The sequence below is a fragment of the Oreochromis aureus genome, linkage group 3, assembly GCF_013358895.1.
Source record: "Oreochromis aureus strain Israel breed Guangdong linkage group 3, ZZ_aureus, whole genome shotgun sequence".
NCBI classification, from domain to species: Eukaryota; Metazoa; Chordata; class Actinopteri; order Cichliformes; family Cichlidae; genus Oreochromis; species Oreochromis aureus.
This window is the reverse complement of record NC_052944.1, coordinates 5,939,367-5,962,110: the sequence shown is the minus strand read 5'-3', so window position 1 is coordinate 5,962,110 and position 22,744 is coordinate 5,939,367. Positions and strand designations below refer to the sequence as shown.

General features: G+C 42.2%; 1 protein-coding gene across 2 annotated transcripts; it reads left to right on the top strand.

The window, feature by feature from the left end:
• Positions 1 to 836: 836 nt before the first annotated feature.
• On the top strand, positions 837 to 19,090 carry cd99l2 (CD99 molecule-like 2). Of its 2 annotated transcripts, XM_039609238.1 has the most exons (9): positions 837 to 1,028; positions 5,841 to 5,897; positions 7,006 to 7,059; positions 7,186 to 7,299; positions 10,267 to 10,347; positions 11,380 to 11,460; positions 11,669 to 11,788; positions 13,365 to 13,430; positions 13,880 to 19,090. In XM_039609238.1, the coding sequence occupies exons 1-9, from the start codon at positions 968 to 970 to the stop codon at positions 13,939 to 13,941; spliced, it is 696 nt and encodes a 231-aa protein (XP_039465172.1). In that variant the 5' UTR covers positions 837 to 967; the 3' UTR covers positions 13,942 to 19,090. The 2 variants fall into 2 exon arrangements, with proteins under 2 accessions (XP_039465172.1, XP_039465173.1); XM_039609239.1 differs by lacking the exon at positions 10,267 to 10,347 and having other exon boundaries at positions 838 to 1,028.
• The last annotated feature ends 3,654 nt before the right edge of the window (positions 19,091 to 22,744 follow it).

Genomic DNA, 22,744 nt, shown 5'->3' with positions numbered 1-22,744 from the left:
AAATAAACAGCAGACAGAAATGAGGCAGGTCGAATCTTCTTGCGTTTCACGCATGCTCAGTACCGGAACGTGAGCGTAACGCACAACTCTGTGAAAACGACTGAAACGCTAGTGTGGACGCGGAGCGTTTTCAGATGAAAACGCCGTTTTCAAATCTATCCGGGCTAGTGTGGACGTAGCCCTAGGTAATCAGCAGCAAGTAGGGCAGGGGTATCTCAAAAACAAGCAAGATACTGGCCCTCAAGGACTGGAGTTTGACACGCCTGCTCTACAGTTAGAAACATCAGACATAAATGGAACAAGGACCTATCAAAGTAACCAACACAGGGGCCAGAACTTGACAGCAATAAACAGGAAACACACTCAACCACAGAGACCACTCAAACACATGGGCATGACCAGGGAGATAGAGGGGTAAACAACAGGGAGATGGGACTGACTTCACAAGGAAAACAAAAAGGATGAAGCACAGGGAAGCAACAAATGTAATAGGAAGGAAAATAACTAAATGGAGAAAAAAAGGAAAAGGAAATTGACACGAGGGAAAGAGAAACACAAAGGGAGAAATGAAAACTAAGGCAACTGGGAACCAAGAACACGACTAACCTCAAAATAAAAAATAAAATTAAATAATAGCATGAATAGTAAGCATGCTGACTAAACGACCTGATGTGCTCTGTTGGAACAGTGTATGCGATCGTGGAGGTTTTAGATAAAATAATAGAAAAACATATTTATAACCCTTGTCCAGTGTACTTGCGCTAATGGCGAGATAAACAAAGCAACATCGCTCTAACGAAGAGAGGACTTTTGTTTTAAAAGGAACCGGAAGTGGCACAGAGTGGGTGTGTCTCAGCCAGCCGTGGGTAACGCCCTGGATGCGGCTTTCGGACACGCTGAGTGCCAACAGGCCCGCTGATCGCTCGTTGTTTCTTCACCTCGTCACGGCTTGTGTGGACTTGTAGCCATGGCTCACCGCTCTCTGTGCGCTCTGTGTGTGCTGCTGCCGCTGCTGCTGCCGCTCCAAGGTAAGGCTTTGTCCCGCACACCTCACCTCGTCGGCTCTCCTTTTGTGCTACACTTTGGTTTAAGGCCGAATAACGGTCCATCGGCCTGGAAACGTACCCCACGGTTTTCAGCCTCTACTGCAAACCTTTACTGCTTATAGTTCAGCAGCTGGAGTCACTTGTTTTGGTCCCTGTAGTCCTGGGTGCAAATACACGTAAAAGATGAAAGAGAAAACACCCCGTCACCTCCGTGCGCGTGGGTCGCAGCTGCACGTGCACTGCTGGAAATGGTTCTCGTGCTCGGTGATGGAGGATGATGTGACCGGTTTTCAGGTGAAGGTAAATCACTGAAAACACGACGATTTAATTTAGTCATGAGTTTATTTGTTTATTTGAAAACCAGAAGATTTAAATGAGCAAAATGTGACTGAATGGCAGAGTGACAAGTAGTGTATGGCACATGCTTTAATCATGATGTTTAACAATGGGCAACTTAAGGTCAATATAGTTAGCTGTGGTTGGTAAAAGTTGTAGTGTAAGTGAGCTTTAGATATTGTAAATGTTGTATACCCCAAACCTACATTTTAAGTCCATGCACACCACTGTTTGTATGTGGAGCTTACTGGAACCAGCTGAAATTTGAGTTACTGTATTTAATTAGCTGAACAAGGTCAATAATGGCCTTTAGACTAATCTCACATGTTAGCTTCTGTTATAGGACATGTAGGAGAGCTGAAGTCTTACAGCGGATTTTTGGAGCTTCTTATCTGCAGCTGCAGCTTCCATCATCATCAACTAATATACCCTGTACATATATATGTATGTATGTATATATATATATATATATATATATATATATGAGAGAGATAATATAATGCACAGTAGAGAATGAGATAAAACGTTTCTCTACTCGTGTTAATTTATTTGGAATAGCAGACAAAGCAGACAAAGATTAGCACACCACAGTGAGCTCACAGATCACCTGGCAATACCTGTAAAAAAATTCTTGTCATTCTTCAGTATTTGTTGTCGGGTTCATTTCGGTGGCAGGAATTTCACAGCGTGTACAGTGGGGCACAAAGCAAAATGGCAGTCAATGGGAGAGAATGGAGGGATGACACTATCCTGAAAACTACCAGGGCTTGGATGGATGATGGGCACAGGAAGCCTTAACCGCGGCCCAGTTTCCTTTTATGTTTTTAATCAATGCATTTACATTAATAAACTTTAAACCAGTGCATCAACTGGTGCTTATAGGAGGCAGACAGCCTGGTGCAGTGAAAACAACATGCAGCTTATTGCTGCCAAATACAGGTGCTGGTCATAAATTTAGAATATCATCAAAAAGTTGATTTATGTCACCAATTCCATTCAAAAAGTGAAAGTTGTATAATGTATACATTCATTCCACACAGTAACTGACAACTAATGAAAACCCCAAATTAGATGTCAGGGTTACAGCTTTGGATCGTCATTTATGCTTAGAAACATATAATCATATAATGCTTAGAGGTGTATAATCATGATAGGATGTCTGATCCTTAGTAGTCTGCAAAGACTCTGTGTGCATTCCAGAGTGTTCTGGCACACCACACATGTCCTAAGGTCATGAGAGAGGTCGTACCTGCTCTCTCTGATATATGGTATGGGAGGACACCTACTCTGTATCAGTTTCAGTATAAGTGCCTTTTGTTTAGGTGCTGCTGGACTTCCAGGCAGCAGCTTTGGGAGTCGTACACAGGGTCATATTTTGATATACACACACACACACCCGCATACCTACAGTACACACAGACTGGTACTCTTTGTTCACATACATGCCTGTTCAAGATGTCACGTTAATGAATCTATGCATATTCATGTAACCACAATAAAGAGCAGTGCTGCAGGGGAGCTGGCTGAGAGTGACTGGGGTCCGAGCGGCAGGAACAGCGTTCGTCTCGGTCATCTCCCTCGTGCACGAGATCACACAAAGAGCTCTGCAGATTTCATTTGCCAATGAAATCTGCAGCTCCATAAAGTAGGTCAGCAGCAGGAAGCACGTGCTCTAAAACTTCCTGGTTTATGGCTGTGTTGACCTCGGACCTCAGAAAACACAGTGGAGCAACACGAGCAGATGACCTGGCACCTCAAACCACCACTGACTGTGGAAACTTTACACTCCTGTCTTTCTCCAGACTCTGGGAGCCTGATTTCTAAAGGAAATGCAGAATTTACTTTGACCACAGAAGATCACTTTGGACCGCTCAGCAGCAGTCCACTCCTTTTTGTCTTTAGCCCAGGGAGATGCTTCTGATGCCGTCTGTTGTCCAAGAGTGGCCGACAGCTGAAACCCATGTCTTGCTCATGTCTGTGTGTGGTGGTTCTTGAAGCACTGACTCCAGCTGCAGTCCGCTCTTTGTGGATCTTCCCCACATTTATGAATGGATTTTGTTTCACAATCCTCTCCAGCCTGTGGTTATTCCTATTATCACTTTTTTTCGACCACATGTTTTCCTTCCCTTCGCCCCTCTGTTAACGTGCTCGGACACAGAGCTCTGTGATCAGCCAGCCTCTTTTGCAATGACCTTTGGTTCTTGCCCTCCTTGTGCAGGTGTTAATGGTCGTCTTTTGGACAGCTGTCAGGTCAGCAGTCTCCCCCATGATTGTGTAGCCTCCAGAACTACACTCAGAGACCATTTAAAGGCCTTTGCGGGTGTTTTGAGTTAATTAGCTGATTCAGTATTGAACCTTTTCGCAATATTCTAATTTTCTGAGATATCTAATTTGGGGTTTCATAGTTGTCAGTTACAATCACCAAAATTAAAAGAAATAAACAGTCTTTGTGGAATGAATGTATACATTATACATCTTTCACTTTTTGAATGGAATTAGTGACATAAATCATCTTTTTGATGATATTCTAATTCTTTGAGTTCTATGATGAGTGGGAGTGGGAGCAACACATCAGCTTCAAGAACACAGCAGTGTCGTGATCCTGGGTCTTTGACCCCAGTGTCTCTGCGTTTCTACACAGAGACTCCAATCTGTGTGTTTTTAGACTGTTTACTCGTTGTTGTGGTGATCTGTGGTTCCTAGTCTCAGTTTGTGCTTATGAGTTTTGTGTTTATGTCTCTGGATGTAAATGACTCTGGGTCATTTAGTTTCCCTTAGGGATTCCCCTCCCTCTGTCTCGTCCTCACTGTCCCCCCCCTCTCTCTCTCTCTCGCTCTCTCTCTCTGAGTGTCTCTCTCTCTCTCTCTCTGAGTGTCTCTCTCTCTGAGTGTCTGTCTGTCTCTCTCTCTCTCTCTCTGAGTGTCTCTCTCTCGCTCTCTGTCTGTCTGTCTCTCTCGCTCTCTCTCTCTCTCTGAGTGTCTCTCGCTCTCTCTCTCTGAGTGTCTCTCTCTCTCTCTCTCTGAGTGTCTCTCTCTCTGAGTGTCTGTCTGTCTCTCTCTCTCTCTCTGAGTGTCTCTCTCTCGCTCTCTGTCTGTCTGTCTCTCTCGCTCTCTCTCTCTCTCTCTGAGTGTCTCTCTGTCTGTCTGTCTCTGTCTGTCTCTCTCTCTCTCTGAGTGTCTCTCTCGCTCTCTCTGTCTGTCTCTCTCGCTCTCTCTCTGTCTGTCTCTCTCGCTCTCTCGCTCTGTCGCGCTCTCTCTGAGTGTCTCTCTCTGAGTGTCTCTCTCTGAGTGTCTCTCTCTGAGTGTCCCTCTCTCTGAGTGTCTCTCTCTCTCTCTCTCTGAGTGTCTCTCTCTCTCTCTCTCTGAGTGTCTCTCTCTCTCTCTCTGAGTGTCTCTCTCTCTCTCTCTCTGTCTCTCTCTCTCTGAGTGTCTCTCTCTCTCTCTGAGTGTCTCTCTCTCTCTGAGTGTCTCTCTCTCTGAGTGTCTCTCTCTCTCTCTGAGTGTCTCTCTCTCTCTCTGAGTGTCTCTCTCTCTCTCTGAGTGTCTCTCTCTCTCTGAGTGTCTCTCTCTCTCTGTGTCTCTCTCTCTCTGTGTCTCTCTCTCTCTCTCTCTGAGCGTCTCGCTCTCTCGTCTCTCTCTGAGTCTCTCTCTCTCTGAGCGTCTCTCTCTCTCTCTGAGCGTCTCTCTCTCTCTCTGCGTCTCTCTCTCTCTCTGAGCGTCTCTCTCGCTCTCTGAGCGTCTCTCTCTGAGTGTCTCTCTCTCTCTCTCTGAGCGTCTCTCTCTCTCTGAGCGTCTCTCTCTCTCTCTGAGCGTCTCTCTCTCTCTGAGCGTCTCTCTCTCTCTCTGAGCGTCTCTCTCTCTCTCTGAGTGTCTCTCTCTCTCTCTCTGAGTGTCTCTCTCTCTCTCTGAGTGTCTCTCTCTCTGAGCGTCTCTCTCTCTGAGCGTGTCTCTCTCTCTCTCTCTGAGTGTCTCTCTCTCTCTCTCTGAGTGTCTCTCTCTCTCTCTGAGTGTCTCTCTCTCTCTCTCTCTCTGAGTGTCTCTCTCTCTCTCTCTCTCTCTCTCTCTGAGTGTCTCTCTCTCTCTCTCTCTCTCTCTGAGCGTCTCTCTCTCTCTCTCTGAGCGTCTCTCTCTCTCTCTCTGAGCGTCTCTCTCTCTCTCTCTCTGAGTGTCTCTCTCTCTCTCTCTCTGAGTGTCTCTCTCTCTCTCTCTCTGAGTGTCTCTCTCTCACTCTCTCTGAGTGTCTCTCTCTCTCTCTCTCTCTCTCTCTATATATATATATATATATATATATATATATAAAAATAAATAAATAAATACATTCTGTTTCGGTACTGTTGTTCTTGCACCATGACATCAAGAGAAATTCCTTGTTTGTGTACAAACTTGGTAACAAAGTGATTCTGAAACACATTTTCCTAAATGCACTGATGCCTTCCTCTCTCTCTCACCTGCCCTGCAGTTCTGCCTCAGGACTTCAACCTGGAGGATGCTCTGGTTGATGAAGACAATAAACCACGTAAGCACAGTGAAGCACCACTCACCGGTTTCTCTTTTAAAATTCTCACCAAAACACAACGAGGTGCAGGTTTGACACAAGTCCAGGTGACCAGCTGTTCTACTGTGTGTGGAGAAACTGAGTACACAAGGATACAGAGACTATTACATGACATAATAAAAGCACGTTTCCTTTTCTGGTTATTGTATGAACTTAGCAATGGATTTTAGAAAGTTTCATTTGAATAAAATATGCTGTATTTGTCATAAGATTTGTGTCAAACCTGTAGCCTACAGTTTGGTTTTTTTTAGTTATGTAGATACAAATTTGAGGCTGCCTGTCAGTGTTAGTGATATTACTGTATATGATATGATCCACAAGCATACAGTAACATATGATATGTGTGTAACCTTTAAGAGCTCCCAAATGCATGCTCCAATCCACACACCAACACAAACCGATGTCAACACACCTGAAAGTGAATCTGAATAAATACATATATGCATAATTTTTAAAGTTCAGCCTCACAGATCGTATTATTTCCTCTTTCAGAACGCTTCCTGTGTGTACAAATGCCACCATTACATTTGAGAGTGTGTTCTTGAGACTGAGCTGTGGAGGTGTAGTCTGCAAAGCTGGGTTTATCCAGCAGCAGAGCGTATTCAGTGCCTTTGTTTTCCTCAATATGGAGCTTGTTTTACCATTTTGGATGCCAGACATAGAGGAGCACTCTGTGGGCCCCGGGCAGCACCAGTGAACCTGCAGGTAATGGCTCAGTGAGGCCTGAACAGTCCTGATCCCCAAGAGGCCCCAAAAAGAACTGGTCCCATCCACCTACAGGCCAGTAACCTGGACTGGCTCCATACTGAGCAGCGTCAGTGTCAGTGAGCATCCTGTACTGCTGGATGAAACCCAGCTTCAGACTACATCAGCTCAATCACTTCTAGGTGTTTAAACATTTTCACAAATGAGTACTGTAAGATTTTAATAATTGGTTTATGATTTTAAGAAAGATTAGAATGGTATCTAGTGTGATGAAGCCAATAAATAAACTGTGACTATCTGCTATTATCTCATGAATGACGGCAGTAAAAATATTGACCATTATATATTCTGACTTGTATAACAGTGACACCAGCACCTACAAAAAAGCAAACAGCACCATCAGGAGGAGCAGGAGGAGGTGAGAACTTTACAGCATCTTTGACTGCACAGAGTCATTTTAGGTCTGAATAAATGTGGGACAAGAAAATCTGTGTGCTACAACAAATCTAATTGTAACTGTGTGTTGTTGTTTTTTTCTCTTCAGACTTTAATCTGGAGGATTTAGTTAGTGATACCACCACCACCAAAGTCCCACCCAAGGGTTTCCCCAGGGTCCCTGCAGGCACCAAGGCCCCAGCGAAGCCCAAACCCAAGCCAGGTGAAAGAAAGCAACCCAACTCCCCTCCTGAGGCCTGTGGGTTAGCTATTGTGGGTTAGCAGTTATTGGGAACTGCTTTATATTGGCTTTGTTCCCTGAAATCTTAATACAGTTAGAGCAAGTTCAATTTTTACATGTCTGAGTAAATCGGTGAACAGCAGCCAGGTCCACTTCTGATTAATCAGAACGTTTAAACCATTCGGCAGGTCGAGGTTTTGGTGTAGAGAAAACATATGAGAATTTTCTAACTCTCAAATATTGGCTTATTTTGAATTTGCAACACATATTAGGAGGTAAAAGAAGAATATTTCTATGTAGATTGTCTCGGCACATGTATCCAGTCATCCTTCCTTCCATTGTATAAACCACCGCACCATGACGTTCCAAACTTCCCTGTTGGTAGGGTTTCTTTGGAGTGATACCAAGTGTCTTTTAACCTCCAAACATGGTATTGGTGGGAACCAAAATGTTCAGTTTCAAAGGTTTGTCTGAATGATGTTCAGCAAACTTTAAACGCTTCTTTTTCCAGTGGAGTCGTTGATGGGAAGGGTGCATACAGGCCATGGCAGCTGAGGCTGCTACTTCTTTGAAAACACTCCAGGTCTTTCTGTAGTTTAACACAAGTGGTCCTTGACTCTTGGAAAACTCTTAATAATTCTTTATAGTCCTCTAAAAATGTTAGATCCACTTCAAAGAAAGCTTCGCTAAAGCCGCAGCTAACCGCAGCAAAAACCAACAGAAAGGTTTGGGATGTCCTCAACAGCTCACCTCGGTATTGGTGTCTAACATCGGACAACCTCTGGTAACCACTCACCAATGGGTCAGAGCAGGCCTCAGTCAGAGAAAAAAACCTGGTGGTTTTCAGTTAATTGCAGTATATAAATGTCGCCTGACTCTGACAGTTATAATGCTGATGTTCAGTCCCTGGAAAATAAAACGGACGAACTGTATCCTCGAATTTCCACACAGTTCAGGACTGTGCTGCTGTGTGTTTGTGAAACTCAGCTGGACGAGGACACAGCAGATGGTTTAATAACACCACACGCCTCCTCAGTCAGACTGACCATGATGCCTGGTTAGTTAGGAACGCCTCGTGGAGTCTGTGTACTGACTGTGAGGTTGTTTCATCTTGGATGTGAAGTTACGTACTGCAGTTAGTACGGTCATTTAGTTTTTAGTTTCTATTAGTTGATTACTGCTTTAATTATTATAATGGGGAGGGTGCCAGGAGCAAACTTTAGGAAATAAAAGTATTAATTCTAGAAAAGATAACACTGTCTGATGGCAGAGTGAATTCAGTTCAATTCAGTTTTATTTATGCAGCTCTGAGGCTCAATTAATGGTACTTTATATTGTAAGGCAAAACAGATCAGAGTGTCAGTCATGGAAACATCGGAGCCTTTTTACACTGGCTGTCTCCACCAAATTCACAAAAATTACTTAAATTATTAAAATTTACACTTACTTTTAAGATGCTAAATTTCTGATGCTGATGTAAGGAGGCGGGGCATAAAACTGTGGGCAGATCAATAGGAAACAAGAAACATTTCAGTCTGTATTATATATCTGTTCAAAGTGATATCTGTACAAACATCTTGGTGGATTTATTATCTATAACTTTGAATGGTTCTCTGTTTTCAAGATATTAACCCCAAGCTGCTCTCTGATGCATCTGTCAGAGTATGAGTGTGTGTGAATGGTAGGTAGGATTCTCCGCGGGCTCTCCGGCTTCCTCCCACAGTCCAAACACCTGCGGTCAGCGCTGTCAGGTTTATCGGTGAATCTAAACTGAGTGTCTCTCTCTACGTTAGCTTTACGACACTGGGGACCTGTCCAGGGTGTACAACACCTCCCCCTGAGGCAGCTGGGAAAGAATCTGCCTGTCTAAGAGAAGCTTTCAGTTTAATGCTGAATATTTCACTTATTATTTATTTTATTTCATTTTATTTTATTTTATTTTATTTAACCTTTATTTATCCAGGAAGATCCAACTGAGATCAAAAACCTTAAAAAAGAGAAAAAGGATTAAAAAGGAGACGTGACCAAGATGGGCAGCAGAAAGTGTCTCACAGTTAAAGAAACTACTCAAACACAGGCAGCAACAACACACATGCAAAAATAAAATAAAATTCAAAAATTCAGTTAAAATGACAATCACTGAAATGAAACAGTTGCATGTTATGGAACTGGCCTCAAGGATTCTTAGTTTAGATTTAAAAGCACTTAATGAAATGAAGTCAGTCCTTTTCCAGTCGTTCTGCAGTTCGTTCCAAGCTGAAGGTGCTAAATGGACAAAAACTCTTTTGCCAAGTTCAGTTCAGGCAAATGGAACAGAAAGCAACAAATAACCTTGCAGACAAAGAGAATAATGATGTTTCACTGCAACACGGGCACATATACAGGAAGGCAGCAATCCGACTATTGCCTTACATATAAAACTGTATAGATGAGAGTTGCTCTGACTGGCCAAAGCAGCCCATCCTGCCTCGGAGTGTAACTCACAGTGGTGAGTGTGAGATTTACAGTTAGTGATGAACCTCAGAGAAGCACGATACACAGTATGAACCATTCAAAGACACTGAGCAGAAGCATTCACATATAGAATATCTCCATAATCCAGCACAGGTAAAAATGTTGCAGCACTTTCCGGTTCAACATGCAGCCATACTCGCGCTCAGCTGTTGATGCACCATGATGGTAAATGGGCTGGTTCTTATACAGTGCTGTTCTGCTCTACTTGAGCATTCAGATCATAAAGATCCATGATGTGGACACACACATCCACAGTCCAGTGCAATAAACAGGCCAACGACACACAGTGACCGAAGCATAAGGGAAATGTATTTAATTAGTTTAATTAGAGTGTAATTAGTTGTTTTTTTTCTTTCTTTTAACAGTATTGTTTATTTGATCCCTTCTTCCTGTCTTTTGCTCTAACACTGACGATTGATCTTTTTACCCCTGCAGCCAGTGATGACTTTAACCTGGCTGATGCATTAGACCCCAGCAATGACATTCATGGCAAGGATAAGAACGTGGGGAAGGGAGGTGGGTGATGGTGTCCTGCATAAGATCAAAATAACTCCTAAATCATCTGTCTTCATTAAATGGACTGATTTCACACCGGAGAGTTAAAATATGCACAGAAGGGCTTTGCTAAATGAGAACACGTCATATATCTGTGATGTCCTGTTTGTCTGGGTTTATGCGGTGTTGTGTTAGCCTAAGGTTCCTTAGGTTCCCTTTTGACTGACCAAAGTCAGTTTGGTGCATGGTGTCAGAATTGCTGTTATTAAAGCTGGAGCCATGAGTGGCACCAAAATGCGGCCTGATTTTCAAAATGCACCGAGGGAGAGCCGCCTCAGTGCTCGTCCTTGGCACCATGTCAGTCTAAAGGAGTTATCTGTCCGTCCACTCATCTCCATCTGACTTCTCTTTTTCTTTCTGCCATCTCATTTCTTAATTTCTTACTGCTTAGCTGTGTTTCCATTAAATCTGTTCCAAACGTAGACGAAGAGGGGCAACTTTGAATTTATTGCATGTAATTATTTAATGCTAATCAGCCTCTTGTTTGGTGTTTTTGTCACTGGACTGAAAACTCTTACAAGCTCCAGGATTTAGTTACACCCAGCCTAATGTCCCAGCCGAGGTGCATAATGACACTGCATCGTTTGCCAAATGAAATGATTTTGGTTTTGAATGAGAGAACAGAGGAAATGGGTCAAAAGTGCATTTCAACAATTTGTTAGCGTCTGTAAAGTTTCTATAAAAACTTTCAAAGCCATCATTAAAAACCTGCCCAATGTCCGACGATCTCATCACTCTGTGTTTGTGATTCATTCAGTTCTTATGTGTTTGAACTGAATTAATGGACTCTTCCAAGCCACTGATAGCCACTCTCTGACACAGAGCGCTCATTGTTGTCCTCCTCTGCTCCCACTGACACACTGCTCTCTGCTGCAGTGGTTAAACGCCGAACACCAAAATAGAGTTTGACAGATCAAATGCACTCCTCACTTTTTATGTGTAAATTTCATGATTCAGTTCACATCCAGCTGCGTCTTCACTGTTTCCTCCCAGGTCTGTTCTCTGACGACGATCTGAGTGACGTGAGCAAAGATGACACCTACAAGCCTGACAACAACAACGGCAAAAGCAAAGGTAAGACTTCATGTTACATATTTAACATTTCATTACACCAAAGATCTGTAAACACTCGTTCCACCCGAAGGAACGCTCCGAATGATCCGATCAACCAGTGTAATGGCAGCGGCGGCTGTGCTCCTATAACTGAGCATAGAGTGTGTGTGTGTGTGTGTGTGTGTGTGTGTGTGTGTGTGTGTGTGTGTGTGTGTGTGTGTGTTTCCAGAGAACACAGCAGAAGTGGGCACCATCGCAGGGTTTGCAAGCGTAGTTGCCATGGCGCTGGTGGGTGCGGTCAGCAGCTACATTTCCTACCAGAAGAAGAAGCTGTGCTTCAGTATACAGCGTAAGCTCTTTACACTGCACAGGTGATTCAGAGGGGGCGGGCCCTCTGGACAAATAACAAACACAAGCAGCCATGAACTATATTTCATTATCATTACATCTGAACCAGGTTACTTTGACAATATTTCAAGAGTTTTCAGCAAAAACAGGAGATACGATGGAGGCATCATTTCTATTTCCTTAGAAAAATCAGTAATTGATTATCAAAACAGTCACTGTTTAATTATTTATTTATTTATTTATTTATTTTTCTTGATGGAGTAACTATTCAGCTACATCACACCAAGTACGAAAATCAAATGCCGATATTGAAGCTCCACCGACGATGCTTTTCTACCACATATTGTGAACACACTCGGAACAAACACGCTCGGAACAAACACGCTCGGAACGAACACGCTCGGAACGAACACACTCGGAGTTGACTGAATTAACTGAGCAGTGGTCGAATGGTGGTAAACACTTTTGAGAAATCAAGTGGCAAAAATGTCATCGTAAAAGGGAAAATGTGGTGCAACATGTCGGTTTGGTAAAGACAACTTTGGACGATGTGGTGGAAATGTTTTTATGTTTATTTCTGCAATGTAAAATAGAAATTTAAGACCAGATCCTGATGGATCCAGTAAAAGCCTCTACAAGACCCCGAAAGCAGCTGGACCATCAGGTTACTTCAGTCTCTAAGAGATAACAGATCATCACCTCTAACAGATTGTTCTCCTTGTAGTTACATTTCTAGTCTAATTGGCTGGTCATGAATAGAGGTGCACAAGTACCGTAAATCCCGGACTACAGAGCGCACCTGATTAAAAGCCGCATGCTCTAATTGTAGAAAGAAAGTCAGTTCTGTACTTGTACAGGCCGCACCGGATTTTAAGCCGTATGCGTTTCACTTGTAATATGAGATATTTACACAGAAATATTACACGTGAGGATTTTTAACGTTAAATTTAATCCGTAAGGTAACATAAACATGGTAACATAAACGTTATGGTAACATACAAAAATACATACTGCAAATGCTTTTTTTCCTCGAACAGCGCCTGTAACACGGCTACCTTTAAGTATTTTGGCCGCATGAAAAAGAAAATATGCATTAGCCGCACGTCAGTATAAGCCGCAGTGTTCACAGTGTGGTAAAAAAGTAGCGTCTTATGACCCGAAAACTACGGTACAGACACTCTGTACTTAAGTAAAAGTACAAATACTGGTGTTAAAAAATACTCTTTCTTTAGCTCTGTGTGTTCTCTCCCTGTGAGATGCAGCAACACACTGTGTGACAGTTTGTGTGTTTGCTGATAGAAAGGTAGAAACATTTTTCCCTTCATGCTCGTTGTGCTGGCTACATGCTGACTAAACAGACGGACACTTTAACCCCGAGTATAAACGCTATAGATGGTACAGCTGATGCTTTAATAACAAGCCTGTTTAGAAAATGTAAAGAGTAGAAAAGAGATTTTTGTTTCAAAATGTAGGAAGTAAAAATCAAAAAGTGGTCAGAAAGATACAAATACCTGAACATTTTTACTGAAGTACAGTAACGAAGTATTTATACTTAACTGTTTGTTATGTGTTGGCAGAGAGTCTGAACACTGACATGCTTAAAGCCGAGAACCCTGAAGCGGTAGTGGCCACCGAACCACAAGGTACCCCCCAGTTATATAAATACATATAAATGTACAGTGGTCCCTCGCTATGATGCAGTTCACCTTTTACAGTCTCGCTGTTTCGCTGATTTTTTTTTATTTTGTGCAATTTTGCATGCTTTCTTTTTTGTTGTTTGTTTGGTTTTTTTTTACAGCGCATTGTGTTCTGCTTCCTGATTGGCTGTAGACCATTGTCAATCAATCTCTTGCCGTGTTCATGCCTGTCAGAGAAAAGTGTATAAAGTGTGTAGTGAGGAGTTTTACAGCCTTAAAACATCTATGGTACTGTAAAATATAAAGCTAGCTACTTCGCGGGTTATTTTTAGAACGTAATTCCTGCGACAAACGAGGGACCACTGAAGTTGTTTCATTGTTTCATCGTTTTCAGAACATGTTGTCACAGATCTGTTAGAATAATGTCTGACAGGAATGTTTTTGTATCTCTGCAGCGCAGCAGACTCTCCTGGAGCCTCCCAATGCTGAACCTCAGACTGAAGAGAACGCTGTGTAAAAACAAGGCAATCACCGAACAACAAACCCTTCACATAACCCCCCCAATACGCACACACACGCACACACACGCACACACACGCACACACACACGCACACACACACACATACACGCACACACACACACACGCACACACACACACACACACGCACACACACACACATACACGCACACACACGCACACACATACACGCACACACACGCACACACATACACACACGCACACACACACACACGCTGAACAGGCAGAGGTCACAGGTTGTCTCTGTGTAGCATCATTGCTGCAGAACCTGGATCTGTAATCCTGGTTTGTCAGATCACATGTTTTTAATTCTCTGTAATGCTCATCGCTCACATCGTGTGGGTTTCACACCACTAACAACTCAATGTTTTTTTACAGTTATTTATTTTGTCAGCATGTACTCTGTGGTGCTTTGCTGGCACAGATGGAAGAATACCTGAAATGATTGTGTGCCGGTAAGAGAAGCTAGCTCACAGACTCGGTCAGTACCCACTGAGCTGGTTTTGGGCACATTTGACTTTATTGATGACATTTTGGTAAACTGATGAGTCAGTAACCTGCTGCTTGTTTTTAAAGCAGCCTAAAGAAGCATTTTAGGAAGCTGAACTCCAAAGTTAACCAGATTGCTGTGAAACTCAACCAGTGACTTTTATATTGTTTATATTTTGTTTTTATTCTTTTTATTGTGACTTGTATTTAGGGATAACAGATAATGAAATTCAGTGTCCCTCGTTGAAGCCTAACTAATTATGTCTTGTAAATCAAAGCTATTGTTTTTGTTGATGCACAAATCTGACCTGAAATGTTGATTTGGTCTCTGCTGTCCACACGCCTGTGGAGGACATTCAGCTCGTTGGACTACTGTAGTCATGTTCCTGTTACTATTAACACAGCTTTGGCTTTAATGTTTCTTAACCATTAGTGAGTGACTAAGGGGGTCGAAAAAATGAAATCCCAACACCTGTAAGTATTAAAGTGTAAATAGCCTTATAGGAAAAACTAGTTTCTAGTTTGTTTCAACCAGTAACGTAAATGATGCTGAAACATCTGAGCGGTTAATAAAACACCTTACGGTCGATGCCAAGTTCAAGCCTAGAATGGGAACTCCTCAGATGGGAGGCAGTGCCCACTCTGTGTCCCCACTCTGTGTCCCCACTCTGTGTCCCCACTCTGCCATGTTGTCTTCTTTAAGGGGGAAAGGGGATTATTGATTGGAGGGTCTTTACCTTGCAATATAAAGAACTGGACGTTGTTTCCCACGTGTAAAGCTTGTGAGAGTAAGAGGACTGAGTATTGTGCCAAATATGAAAAGTCAGATAAGCAGTCAGTGCACTTGATGTGAGGATGGTGATGCTCCACATCAGCTTCAGTTTAAAAATGCGTCCCGTGAGCTGCTGCTTCTCTGTGAATCCTAACGGGACCTTCTTCAGATGAAACTCCAGCACTTTGTTCCTGGGAAACAAAGTTGAAATGTTAACAGTGCTAACATTAGGAGTTAGTAATACTGGGCACCTGATTTCTTGTGTTGGGTTTGTGGAGCTCTGACGTGACTTTGACTTTATGTTTGTGAATATTTGTAGAAGAAACAACGTCACATGAAAACAGGTGAATTCATTCAAAACAACTGTAAAGTGAGTAGTTATATTAGTTAAGATTGTTAACATTTCGCAGAGAGTTATCCCATAACAAACATACATATTTAAACAGGGCTGTTTAGCCATAAGCTTGGAGGCTAATCCATGTCAGGTATCTCTGCTCTCCTACTCGGAAAGATTCAGTGTAATATTTATTTGCATTTAGTTCCACAGCCCAGCTGTAGCTACACGAGGAGTTTGCCTGCTTTTCAGATTTTTCAGCCACAGCACGTTGGAACTTTTAGTAGACGTGTAACCTTCATTCATGGTAGCCTAATAAAACACATTATTAGTTACTGAGCAAAGATCATATCAATCTGAGGGATGTGGAAATGAAATTCAGCGTCTCTCTTTGAAGAATAATCAATTATCTGTTGTACATCAAAGTAACCAGTTGCTTACAAGGAACCAATGAGCAACCAGTGAAACCAGTAAGTGTTTACCTTACATCAGTAACAGAACTTGGACATGAAGACATGAAGATTGTGTATAAATAAATAACCTACAGCATCCAAGTAGACAGATTCCAGATCCCGAGGACATAATCAGTCCAGAGGACATCGTCTCTGACAGCGTCTGTCTCAGACCTGGCAGCTGCTGTTTGGGCTGATTTGGGGTTTTACTGATATTCCGAATCTCACTGTGTCCCAAACAAACTAGTTAAACTGTTGATCCAGGAATAACAAAAACAAACCACGGGCCAACTCCGTCATTACTCTATTAAAAAAGACATTTCAGGTTCTGCTGGACTAAAATGGGTGCAATAGGAAAATTAGGGACCCAGTGGAAGGAGTTTGATGTTGGCACTGCTGCACAGAACCTTCGGGTTGAGTTGGTCTGCGTTTGAAAAGGTTTAGCCGTGTCGATGATGTTAGCAGCTATAGTTAGTTTAAGGGTTTAGATAGTGCCCTGAGGAATGCTTTCTGAAACTGTGAGCAGTTCTGTTTGTTCTAGTGTGGTAGCATATATTCCTGCTCCATTTAGACTATAGACTCGTGTGTGTTTGCACTGTTAGCTTGCTTTTTTATACTTTGTACTTGACTGGACTTTTCCTAATAACTTATCTTAACTTGAGGATAGTTGATGCTTCCTGGTGAGTGAGGGTTTTTCCAGCTTTCCATTGAGTCGTTGATGTTCCAAAACAAGAAAGCTTTCATTAACGTTCCTGCGCTGTGACTGAAGCCGTTTCCTTTAATGTCTGATATATTAACCTTTTTGTAGCACAAACCTGTAATGACTCACAAAGGGGATTTAATTTATTCCACACACAGCATAGATCTAGTAAATCAGGTCATGTTCATGTCATGTGTGGAACAAATTGCTGTAATAAGAAAGTCAATTAGTTACATTGTATATATAGTACAATTGTTTTGCTGTCTTCAGTTTGTCACTTTGGTGGTTGCCATCTTTTGTTGTTGTTGATGTTGTTGTTGTTGTTGGGAGGTTAGAATGTGTGAGCAAAGGATCAAGTACAGAAAATGCACAAGTAACCATACAAGACATGAACAACATGCAGTAAGAACTACCATTGTGTACCATATTTAAAGAAGACACACAGAGAACGGTGTGTGACAGAAGTGTGTGTCCTGTGAGCTGTAATAGTGTAAGAGTCCAGTCATCCAGCTGTGCTCGCAGCCTAAAGAAAGGAAGTGTTACAGACAGGATGCAGTCTGCCTGTTCCCTGGTGTTACTCTGGTAACGAGACAACACACACTGTCTGTCAGCTGCTTCTCACAGCTTTACTGTGTTCACTGTGTGTTTTACTTCGAAAGCAGTTCGACTGGAATGGCAGGAAGGAAAAGTGCTGCAACAGGAAGATGGGATCAGATTAACAGATTCATGTCTGGAAAGGATCTTTTTTGTGTATTTGAGAGTTTCATGATGATTTCACTTTGTGTACATGTCTTTGAGGTTGGTCATTAAAGTAGGATTTATGTGTATAACCGATATTCTATGACTAGACAAATCTTTGTGTGTGTGTGTGTGTGTGTGTGTGAGAGATGAACTGTTAATGCTAAAAAGAGAAAAACAATCCAGTTTGTGGCCACAGTAGCCATTAGCATCCTTAGCTTTGTCTTATTTTCTTAAAATGGTCTGATTGATTCCTGCGCTGGGTTGTGTTTTTTAGGCCGTGTGTTGTGTTTGCAGGTGTGGTCTCTGTGTAGTTGGCGGTGCTGTTTAAGACTCTGCATGCCCTGTATGCTGTAATCCAAATGGCGCTTCTCTTTTAGCCTTATACCCTGCAAAGTCCCACAGGAGCGCACTGCAATATTCATGTAACACAGCACAGCTGCACCCGAGCGACACCACAGTCGCCCCCTGTTGGCGACAGGTGGGGGCTGTTTCATCAGGCTCGGGCTGCTGGAAGCTCCACTCAAATCAAACATAAAATAACAAACCTTTCAGTTGGCTGAATGTATTTAAATATTCATGTTTGAATGCACAAATATTTGGTCTGTAGCAAAAATATGTATTTACCAAAGACAAAGTGCTGATTGAGTCTGCCATGGCCTCTGTGCAGAGTTACTGGATAATCTGTTATTAGAAAATAATAATGAACAAACTGTTGATTATATGCTTGAATCTGAATGTAACACAGATGTCCTCGCCTAATGTGAAGCATTTGAATTAGTCTGAGTGTGTATGAGAACATAATGACTGTTTTATATCAATGAAAAGAAAAAGATACGTCTGATGTCTTAAAAGTAACGTAACCTGTGCAATGCTTGCATTCAGCCACAGTGCATTATTATTGGCACTGTTCTGCTTTGGGGGCTTAGTGTGGAATATATGGCACGCTGCAGTCTGGGCCCCATGTGATGACCACCAGTACCAGTAGAACTGCTACAGCCCAGCAGCAAACAGTACAATGTTTGATTAAATGTGACTGTGTAACGATTCCAGCACAGATGGAATAAAACCAGTAGAATGTTTGTCATCGATATTAAGCAGAAGATGTGGCGATCAGCCCTCCTGGCCTGTTGAACATCAGTGATGTTGGTTGGTAGTAGACTAGTTTTCGCTGTATAAGATCTGCACTGTCTATAAAAGAGCTTTAGCCAGCACCTGCGATGCCTGCCATCTGTCCTTGCAGATGATGATGGTGTCACGCAATGCCAACCAAAATCCTGCAGCCTTACATTTTTATTCAGGAGAACAACGCGAGCTATCTGGGTTCTGTTACAGCAAAGCTACAGCTGATCTGCTGCGTGAGGGTGTTTAACCCTGACTGCCACATACAGGACGCACTTCGTCATCATACTACACTAACACACATACAAACTTTGATGCATGTTTTTCTCTACACACTGTTTTACTCTTGACTTTCGAGTGTTGCGCTGTCTTTTGACAGTTGAATGTTGAACACAGCTTGAAGTGTAATAGTGAACTGCTTTCTCACTTATTCTTCTGTAGCTTTCTTGCAGTTTGTTACAGCTATTGTTACTATTATTAACCAATAAAAGCTTTTTCAAAAGAACAAGGAAAAGACAAACATCTGAATTGTTTCTTTATTTTTAAACGGCATGTCAGAGGTGAGTTTGGCTCTTTGAGGATCTTTTGTTTAATTTAAAATAAAACAAAACTCACTCTTGCCATCCATGTTTGCCTCCTTCCTGATTTCCTATTTTTTTGTATGATTGTCACACTGAAATGTTTAAGATCAACTAATTTAAATGTTAGACACACATAGTTAAACATAAAATGCAGTTTCTAAATGCTGGTGTTTAAAATCCAAACCTACATGACTCTGCGTGGGTCACCCGTAGCATCTAAAGCTTCAATCAAGCATTTGATTACTGCTAATGAGTCTTTTAGGTCACTGTGGAGGAATTATTGCAGAATTGCTGTAATTCAGCCATATTGGAGGGTTTGAGCATGAACCACCTTTTTAAGGTCACGCCACAGCGTCTCAATCGGATTCAGGTCAGACCAGGCCACTCACAAGTCTTCATTTGGTTTTTCTTATGCCATTCAGTGGAGGATTTGCTGGTGTGTTTTGGATCAATGTTCTGCTGCAGAACCCAAGTGTGCTTCAGTTTGAGGTCACGAACCGATGGCTGGACATCCTCTCTCAGGATGTTTTTGGTAGACGGCTGAATTCATGGTTCCATTAACCACAGCATTAACCACAGGTCCTGAGGCAGCAAAACAGCCCCAGACCATCACGCTACCACCCCCATATCTTACTGTTGGTTTGACATTCCTTTTCTGAAATACTGTTACTTTTATGTCAGACTTAATGGGACACACGCCTTCCAAAAACTTCTGTCCTGTCAGTCCACAGAGTAATTTCCCAAGATGAGCCTTTATGTTCCTTTTGCTCAGAATTGGTTTTCGTCTCGGAACTCTTCCATGCAGGCCATTGTTGCCCAGCCTCTTTCTTATAGTCAAGGACACACAAATGAGGCCTTCAGTTCTTTGGATGTTGTTCTGGGTTATTTTGTGACCTCTTGGATGAGTCGTCGAGCTGCTCTTGGGGTAATTTTGGTTGACCGGTTACTCCTGGGAAGGTTAACTACTGTGGATAATGGCCTTCACTTTGATTCACTGGAATCCCACAGCTTTAGAAATGGCTTTATAACCTTTGTGAGGGAGGTCCTATTTAAGTGATTTCTTTTTGAGAACAGTTGTGGCAGTAATCAGGCCTGGTTGTGGCTAGAGAAATTGAACTCAACTTTAGGTGGAGGCAATGTAGGTTTGGATTTTCCCCCTTAATCATAAACACATTAATTTAGATAATTTGTGTTAACAAGTCCCCAAGTCGAGCTTCAAAATAAACTACACGCTCAAAAAAATGTTTTGTCTCACTCCCATTTCTTCTTGTTGCATGTTGAAGTTCTACTTGGAACCTTGTTAAGATCCAACCATCCAACCATTTTTTGCCATTTTTCAAGTGGTTTTAACTTTTTATCGGGACTGTAGTGATGAAAAAAAATCAAAATGTGGTTTGTTTGTTTTTTTTAATTACAAACGCAAATTAATCTAAAACATGTTAACGCACTTATGGTGATGACCCAGCTGGAATTAAGTTGTACTTGCACAGGTTTAAGATTAAATAAAAGGATTTTCTTTAGTACCAAAAAAGAGAAAAACACAGCAGTCTATGAATGCAGACACCGGACTCACAGATAAATGAGAGCACTCGTTCAGCCAGACGAGCAAGTGGGAAGGCTGAAATTGCTGAGAGACAGTCTGTACGGGTATCAGGATGTTGTAAAAGCAGAAAAATCAAAGTTTTTTTCTAATGTTGTTGAGTTCAAACAATCCCCGGGTTCCTCTTTTCAGTTACTGACTCTTCTCTGAATATTTCTCCAGCTTCTTGTATTAATAGTTCCTCAGAACTTGTGAAAGGTTCTTGCAGTTTTTTATCAGTAAGATAAAACAGCTTTGATCGATGATCAGCCCGCCGTCACATGATCTTTCTAAAACATTCACCTGCTCTTTGATCAGTTTGAGCCTGTGTGTTTTGATCAGGTGGAGGAACTATGTAATGGCATGAAGACATCATCTTGTCCAAATGATGTTCCAGCACATTTCCTAAAAAGATAATTTTAAGGTTGTCGGCTCCGACATCTTATGGATTTTTAACAGCAGTTTCAGTTCAGGTGTCACACAGCCTCTGCTTAAAAAACCTAATCTTGGTTCCTCTGTCCTCTCAAAGGTCAGGCCTATTTTAAAGCTTCCTTTCTGTCAAATCTCTTGGAAGAGATCGTATTTGTTCAGCTGCAATCTTTTGTAAATGGACACAATGTTCTTGAGAGGTTTCAGTTTGGTTTTAAGTAGGGATGGGTACCGGTGTCCGGTACCATGATGGCACCGGTTCTGACATAAACGGTAGTAACCAGACCGAAAAGCAGCGCACATTTCGGTGCTTTATTTCGGTGCTTTTTTTTCCTGAGCCAATTCTAGCCAATCATTTTACGTTTCCGAGGATAGTAGGCGGGTCCAGGTACGTACGTTCTTTTAGAGCAGAGCTACAGATTAAAAATGCCCAAGGCGAAGCGGTCAAAAGTCTGGCTGTACTTCACAGCAAAAGATGCAAACTCAGCAGCCTGCAACAAGTGCTTTAAGCTGATACTGTGATACTGTCAAAGGAGGTAACACCTCAAATCTGATGAAACACCTGGCGACGCATAGCGTTCTTTTTTAAAGCCGAGAAATGCGCCGTGTTTGATAGCTTGCTGCAAGACATCACACCGAGCACATCTACTGCGGGTGTGGTGCCTGTTATTGGACCCGGAGTTAGCAACATCCCCCAAAAACCCGAAGAGGAGAGTCCTGGCCCCTAGCCCTGCCAGTGTAGCAGAAATGATGAGGATGATGATGGCAGCAGCAGCCGTTCTTCTCTGCGTGAGTAGTTTAATGTTGTTCATGTGTAATTAACGTTGAGTAGGCTAACCACATTATTACATTAATGCATGTAAGGTGAACTAGCAAACACTGTTGTAGTTACATGCGGCTGTCTTCTTGTTTGATGGCAGATACTCCCTTCACCCTGGTCAAAAAGGCTAAAATGACCAAAGAAAAAGTGGAAAACAGCTAAACATGAGAGGTTTTTGGACAAAGTTTGTGTTTTTTCCATTGTTTAAGCACTGCTTCCAGCCAAGAGTGATACCATATATGCCCTATAGCTGCAGAAAAGGCTAACATTGTTATCTTTTTACAAAAATAACAGCTGAACATGAGAGGTTTTTGGACAAAGTTTGTGTTCTCCATTCTTTAAGCACCAGTTTGAGCACCGTTTAAGCACCGGCACCGTTTCAAAAGTACCGGTTTGGCACCGGTATCAGATAAAACCTAAACGATACCCATCCCTAGTTTTAAGGCACTTTTAAAAGTTTTTAATGATCGTTTATAAGCCACTGACTCAGAAGACTCGGCTGTGCTTTTGCTTTTGGATCTGACCGCTGCCTTTAATCTGTTGGCCACAACATCTTGACCTCGCGATTGGAGCGTTGCGGCATAAAGGGCGTCCATTAGATTGCTTCAGGTCATACCTGACAGGACTTTCTCTGTGAGCTTTGGAGATTGATCTCTTCTGCAGCTCCCCTTACTTGTGGTGTTCCTCAGGCATCTATACTGGGGGCAATTTTATTCTATTTATATGCTGTGTCTAGGTCTAATTTTTAGGAAATATAACATTTGT

Coding starts and splice junctions, on each gene's coding strand:
- cd99l2 (XM_039609238.1), top strand. CDS start 968: ATGGCTCACCGCTCTCTGTGCGCTCTGTGTGTGCTGCTGCCGCTGCTG. Junction 10,348..11,379: donor TAAGAACGTGGGGAAGGGAG/GTGGGTGATGGT, acceptor GTTTCCTCCCAG/GTCTGTTCTCTGACGACGAT. Junction 11,789..13,364: donor GCTGTGCTTCAGTATACAGC/GTAAGCTCTTTA, acceptor ATGTGTTGGCAG/AGAGTCTGAACACTGACATG.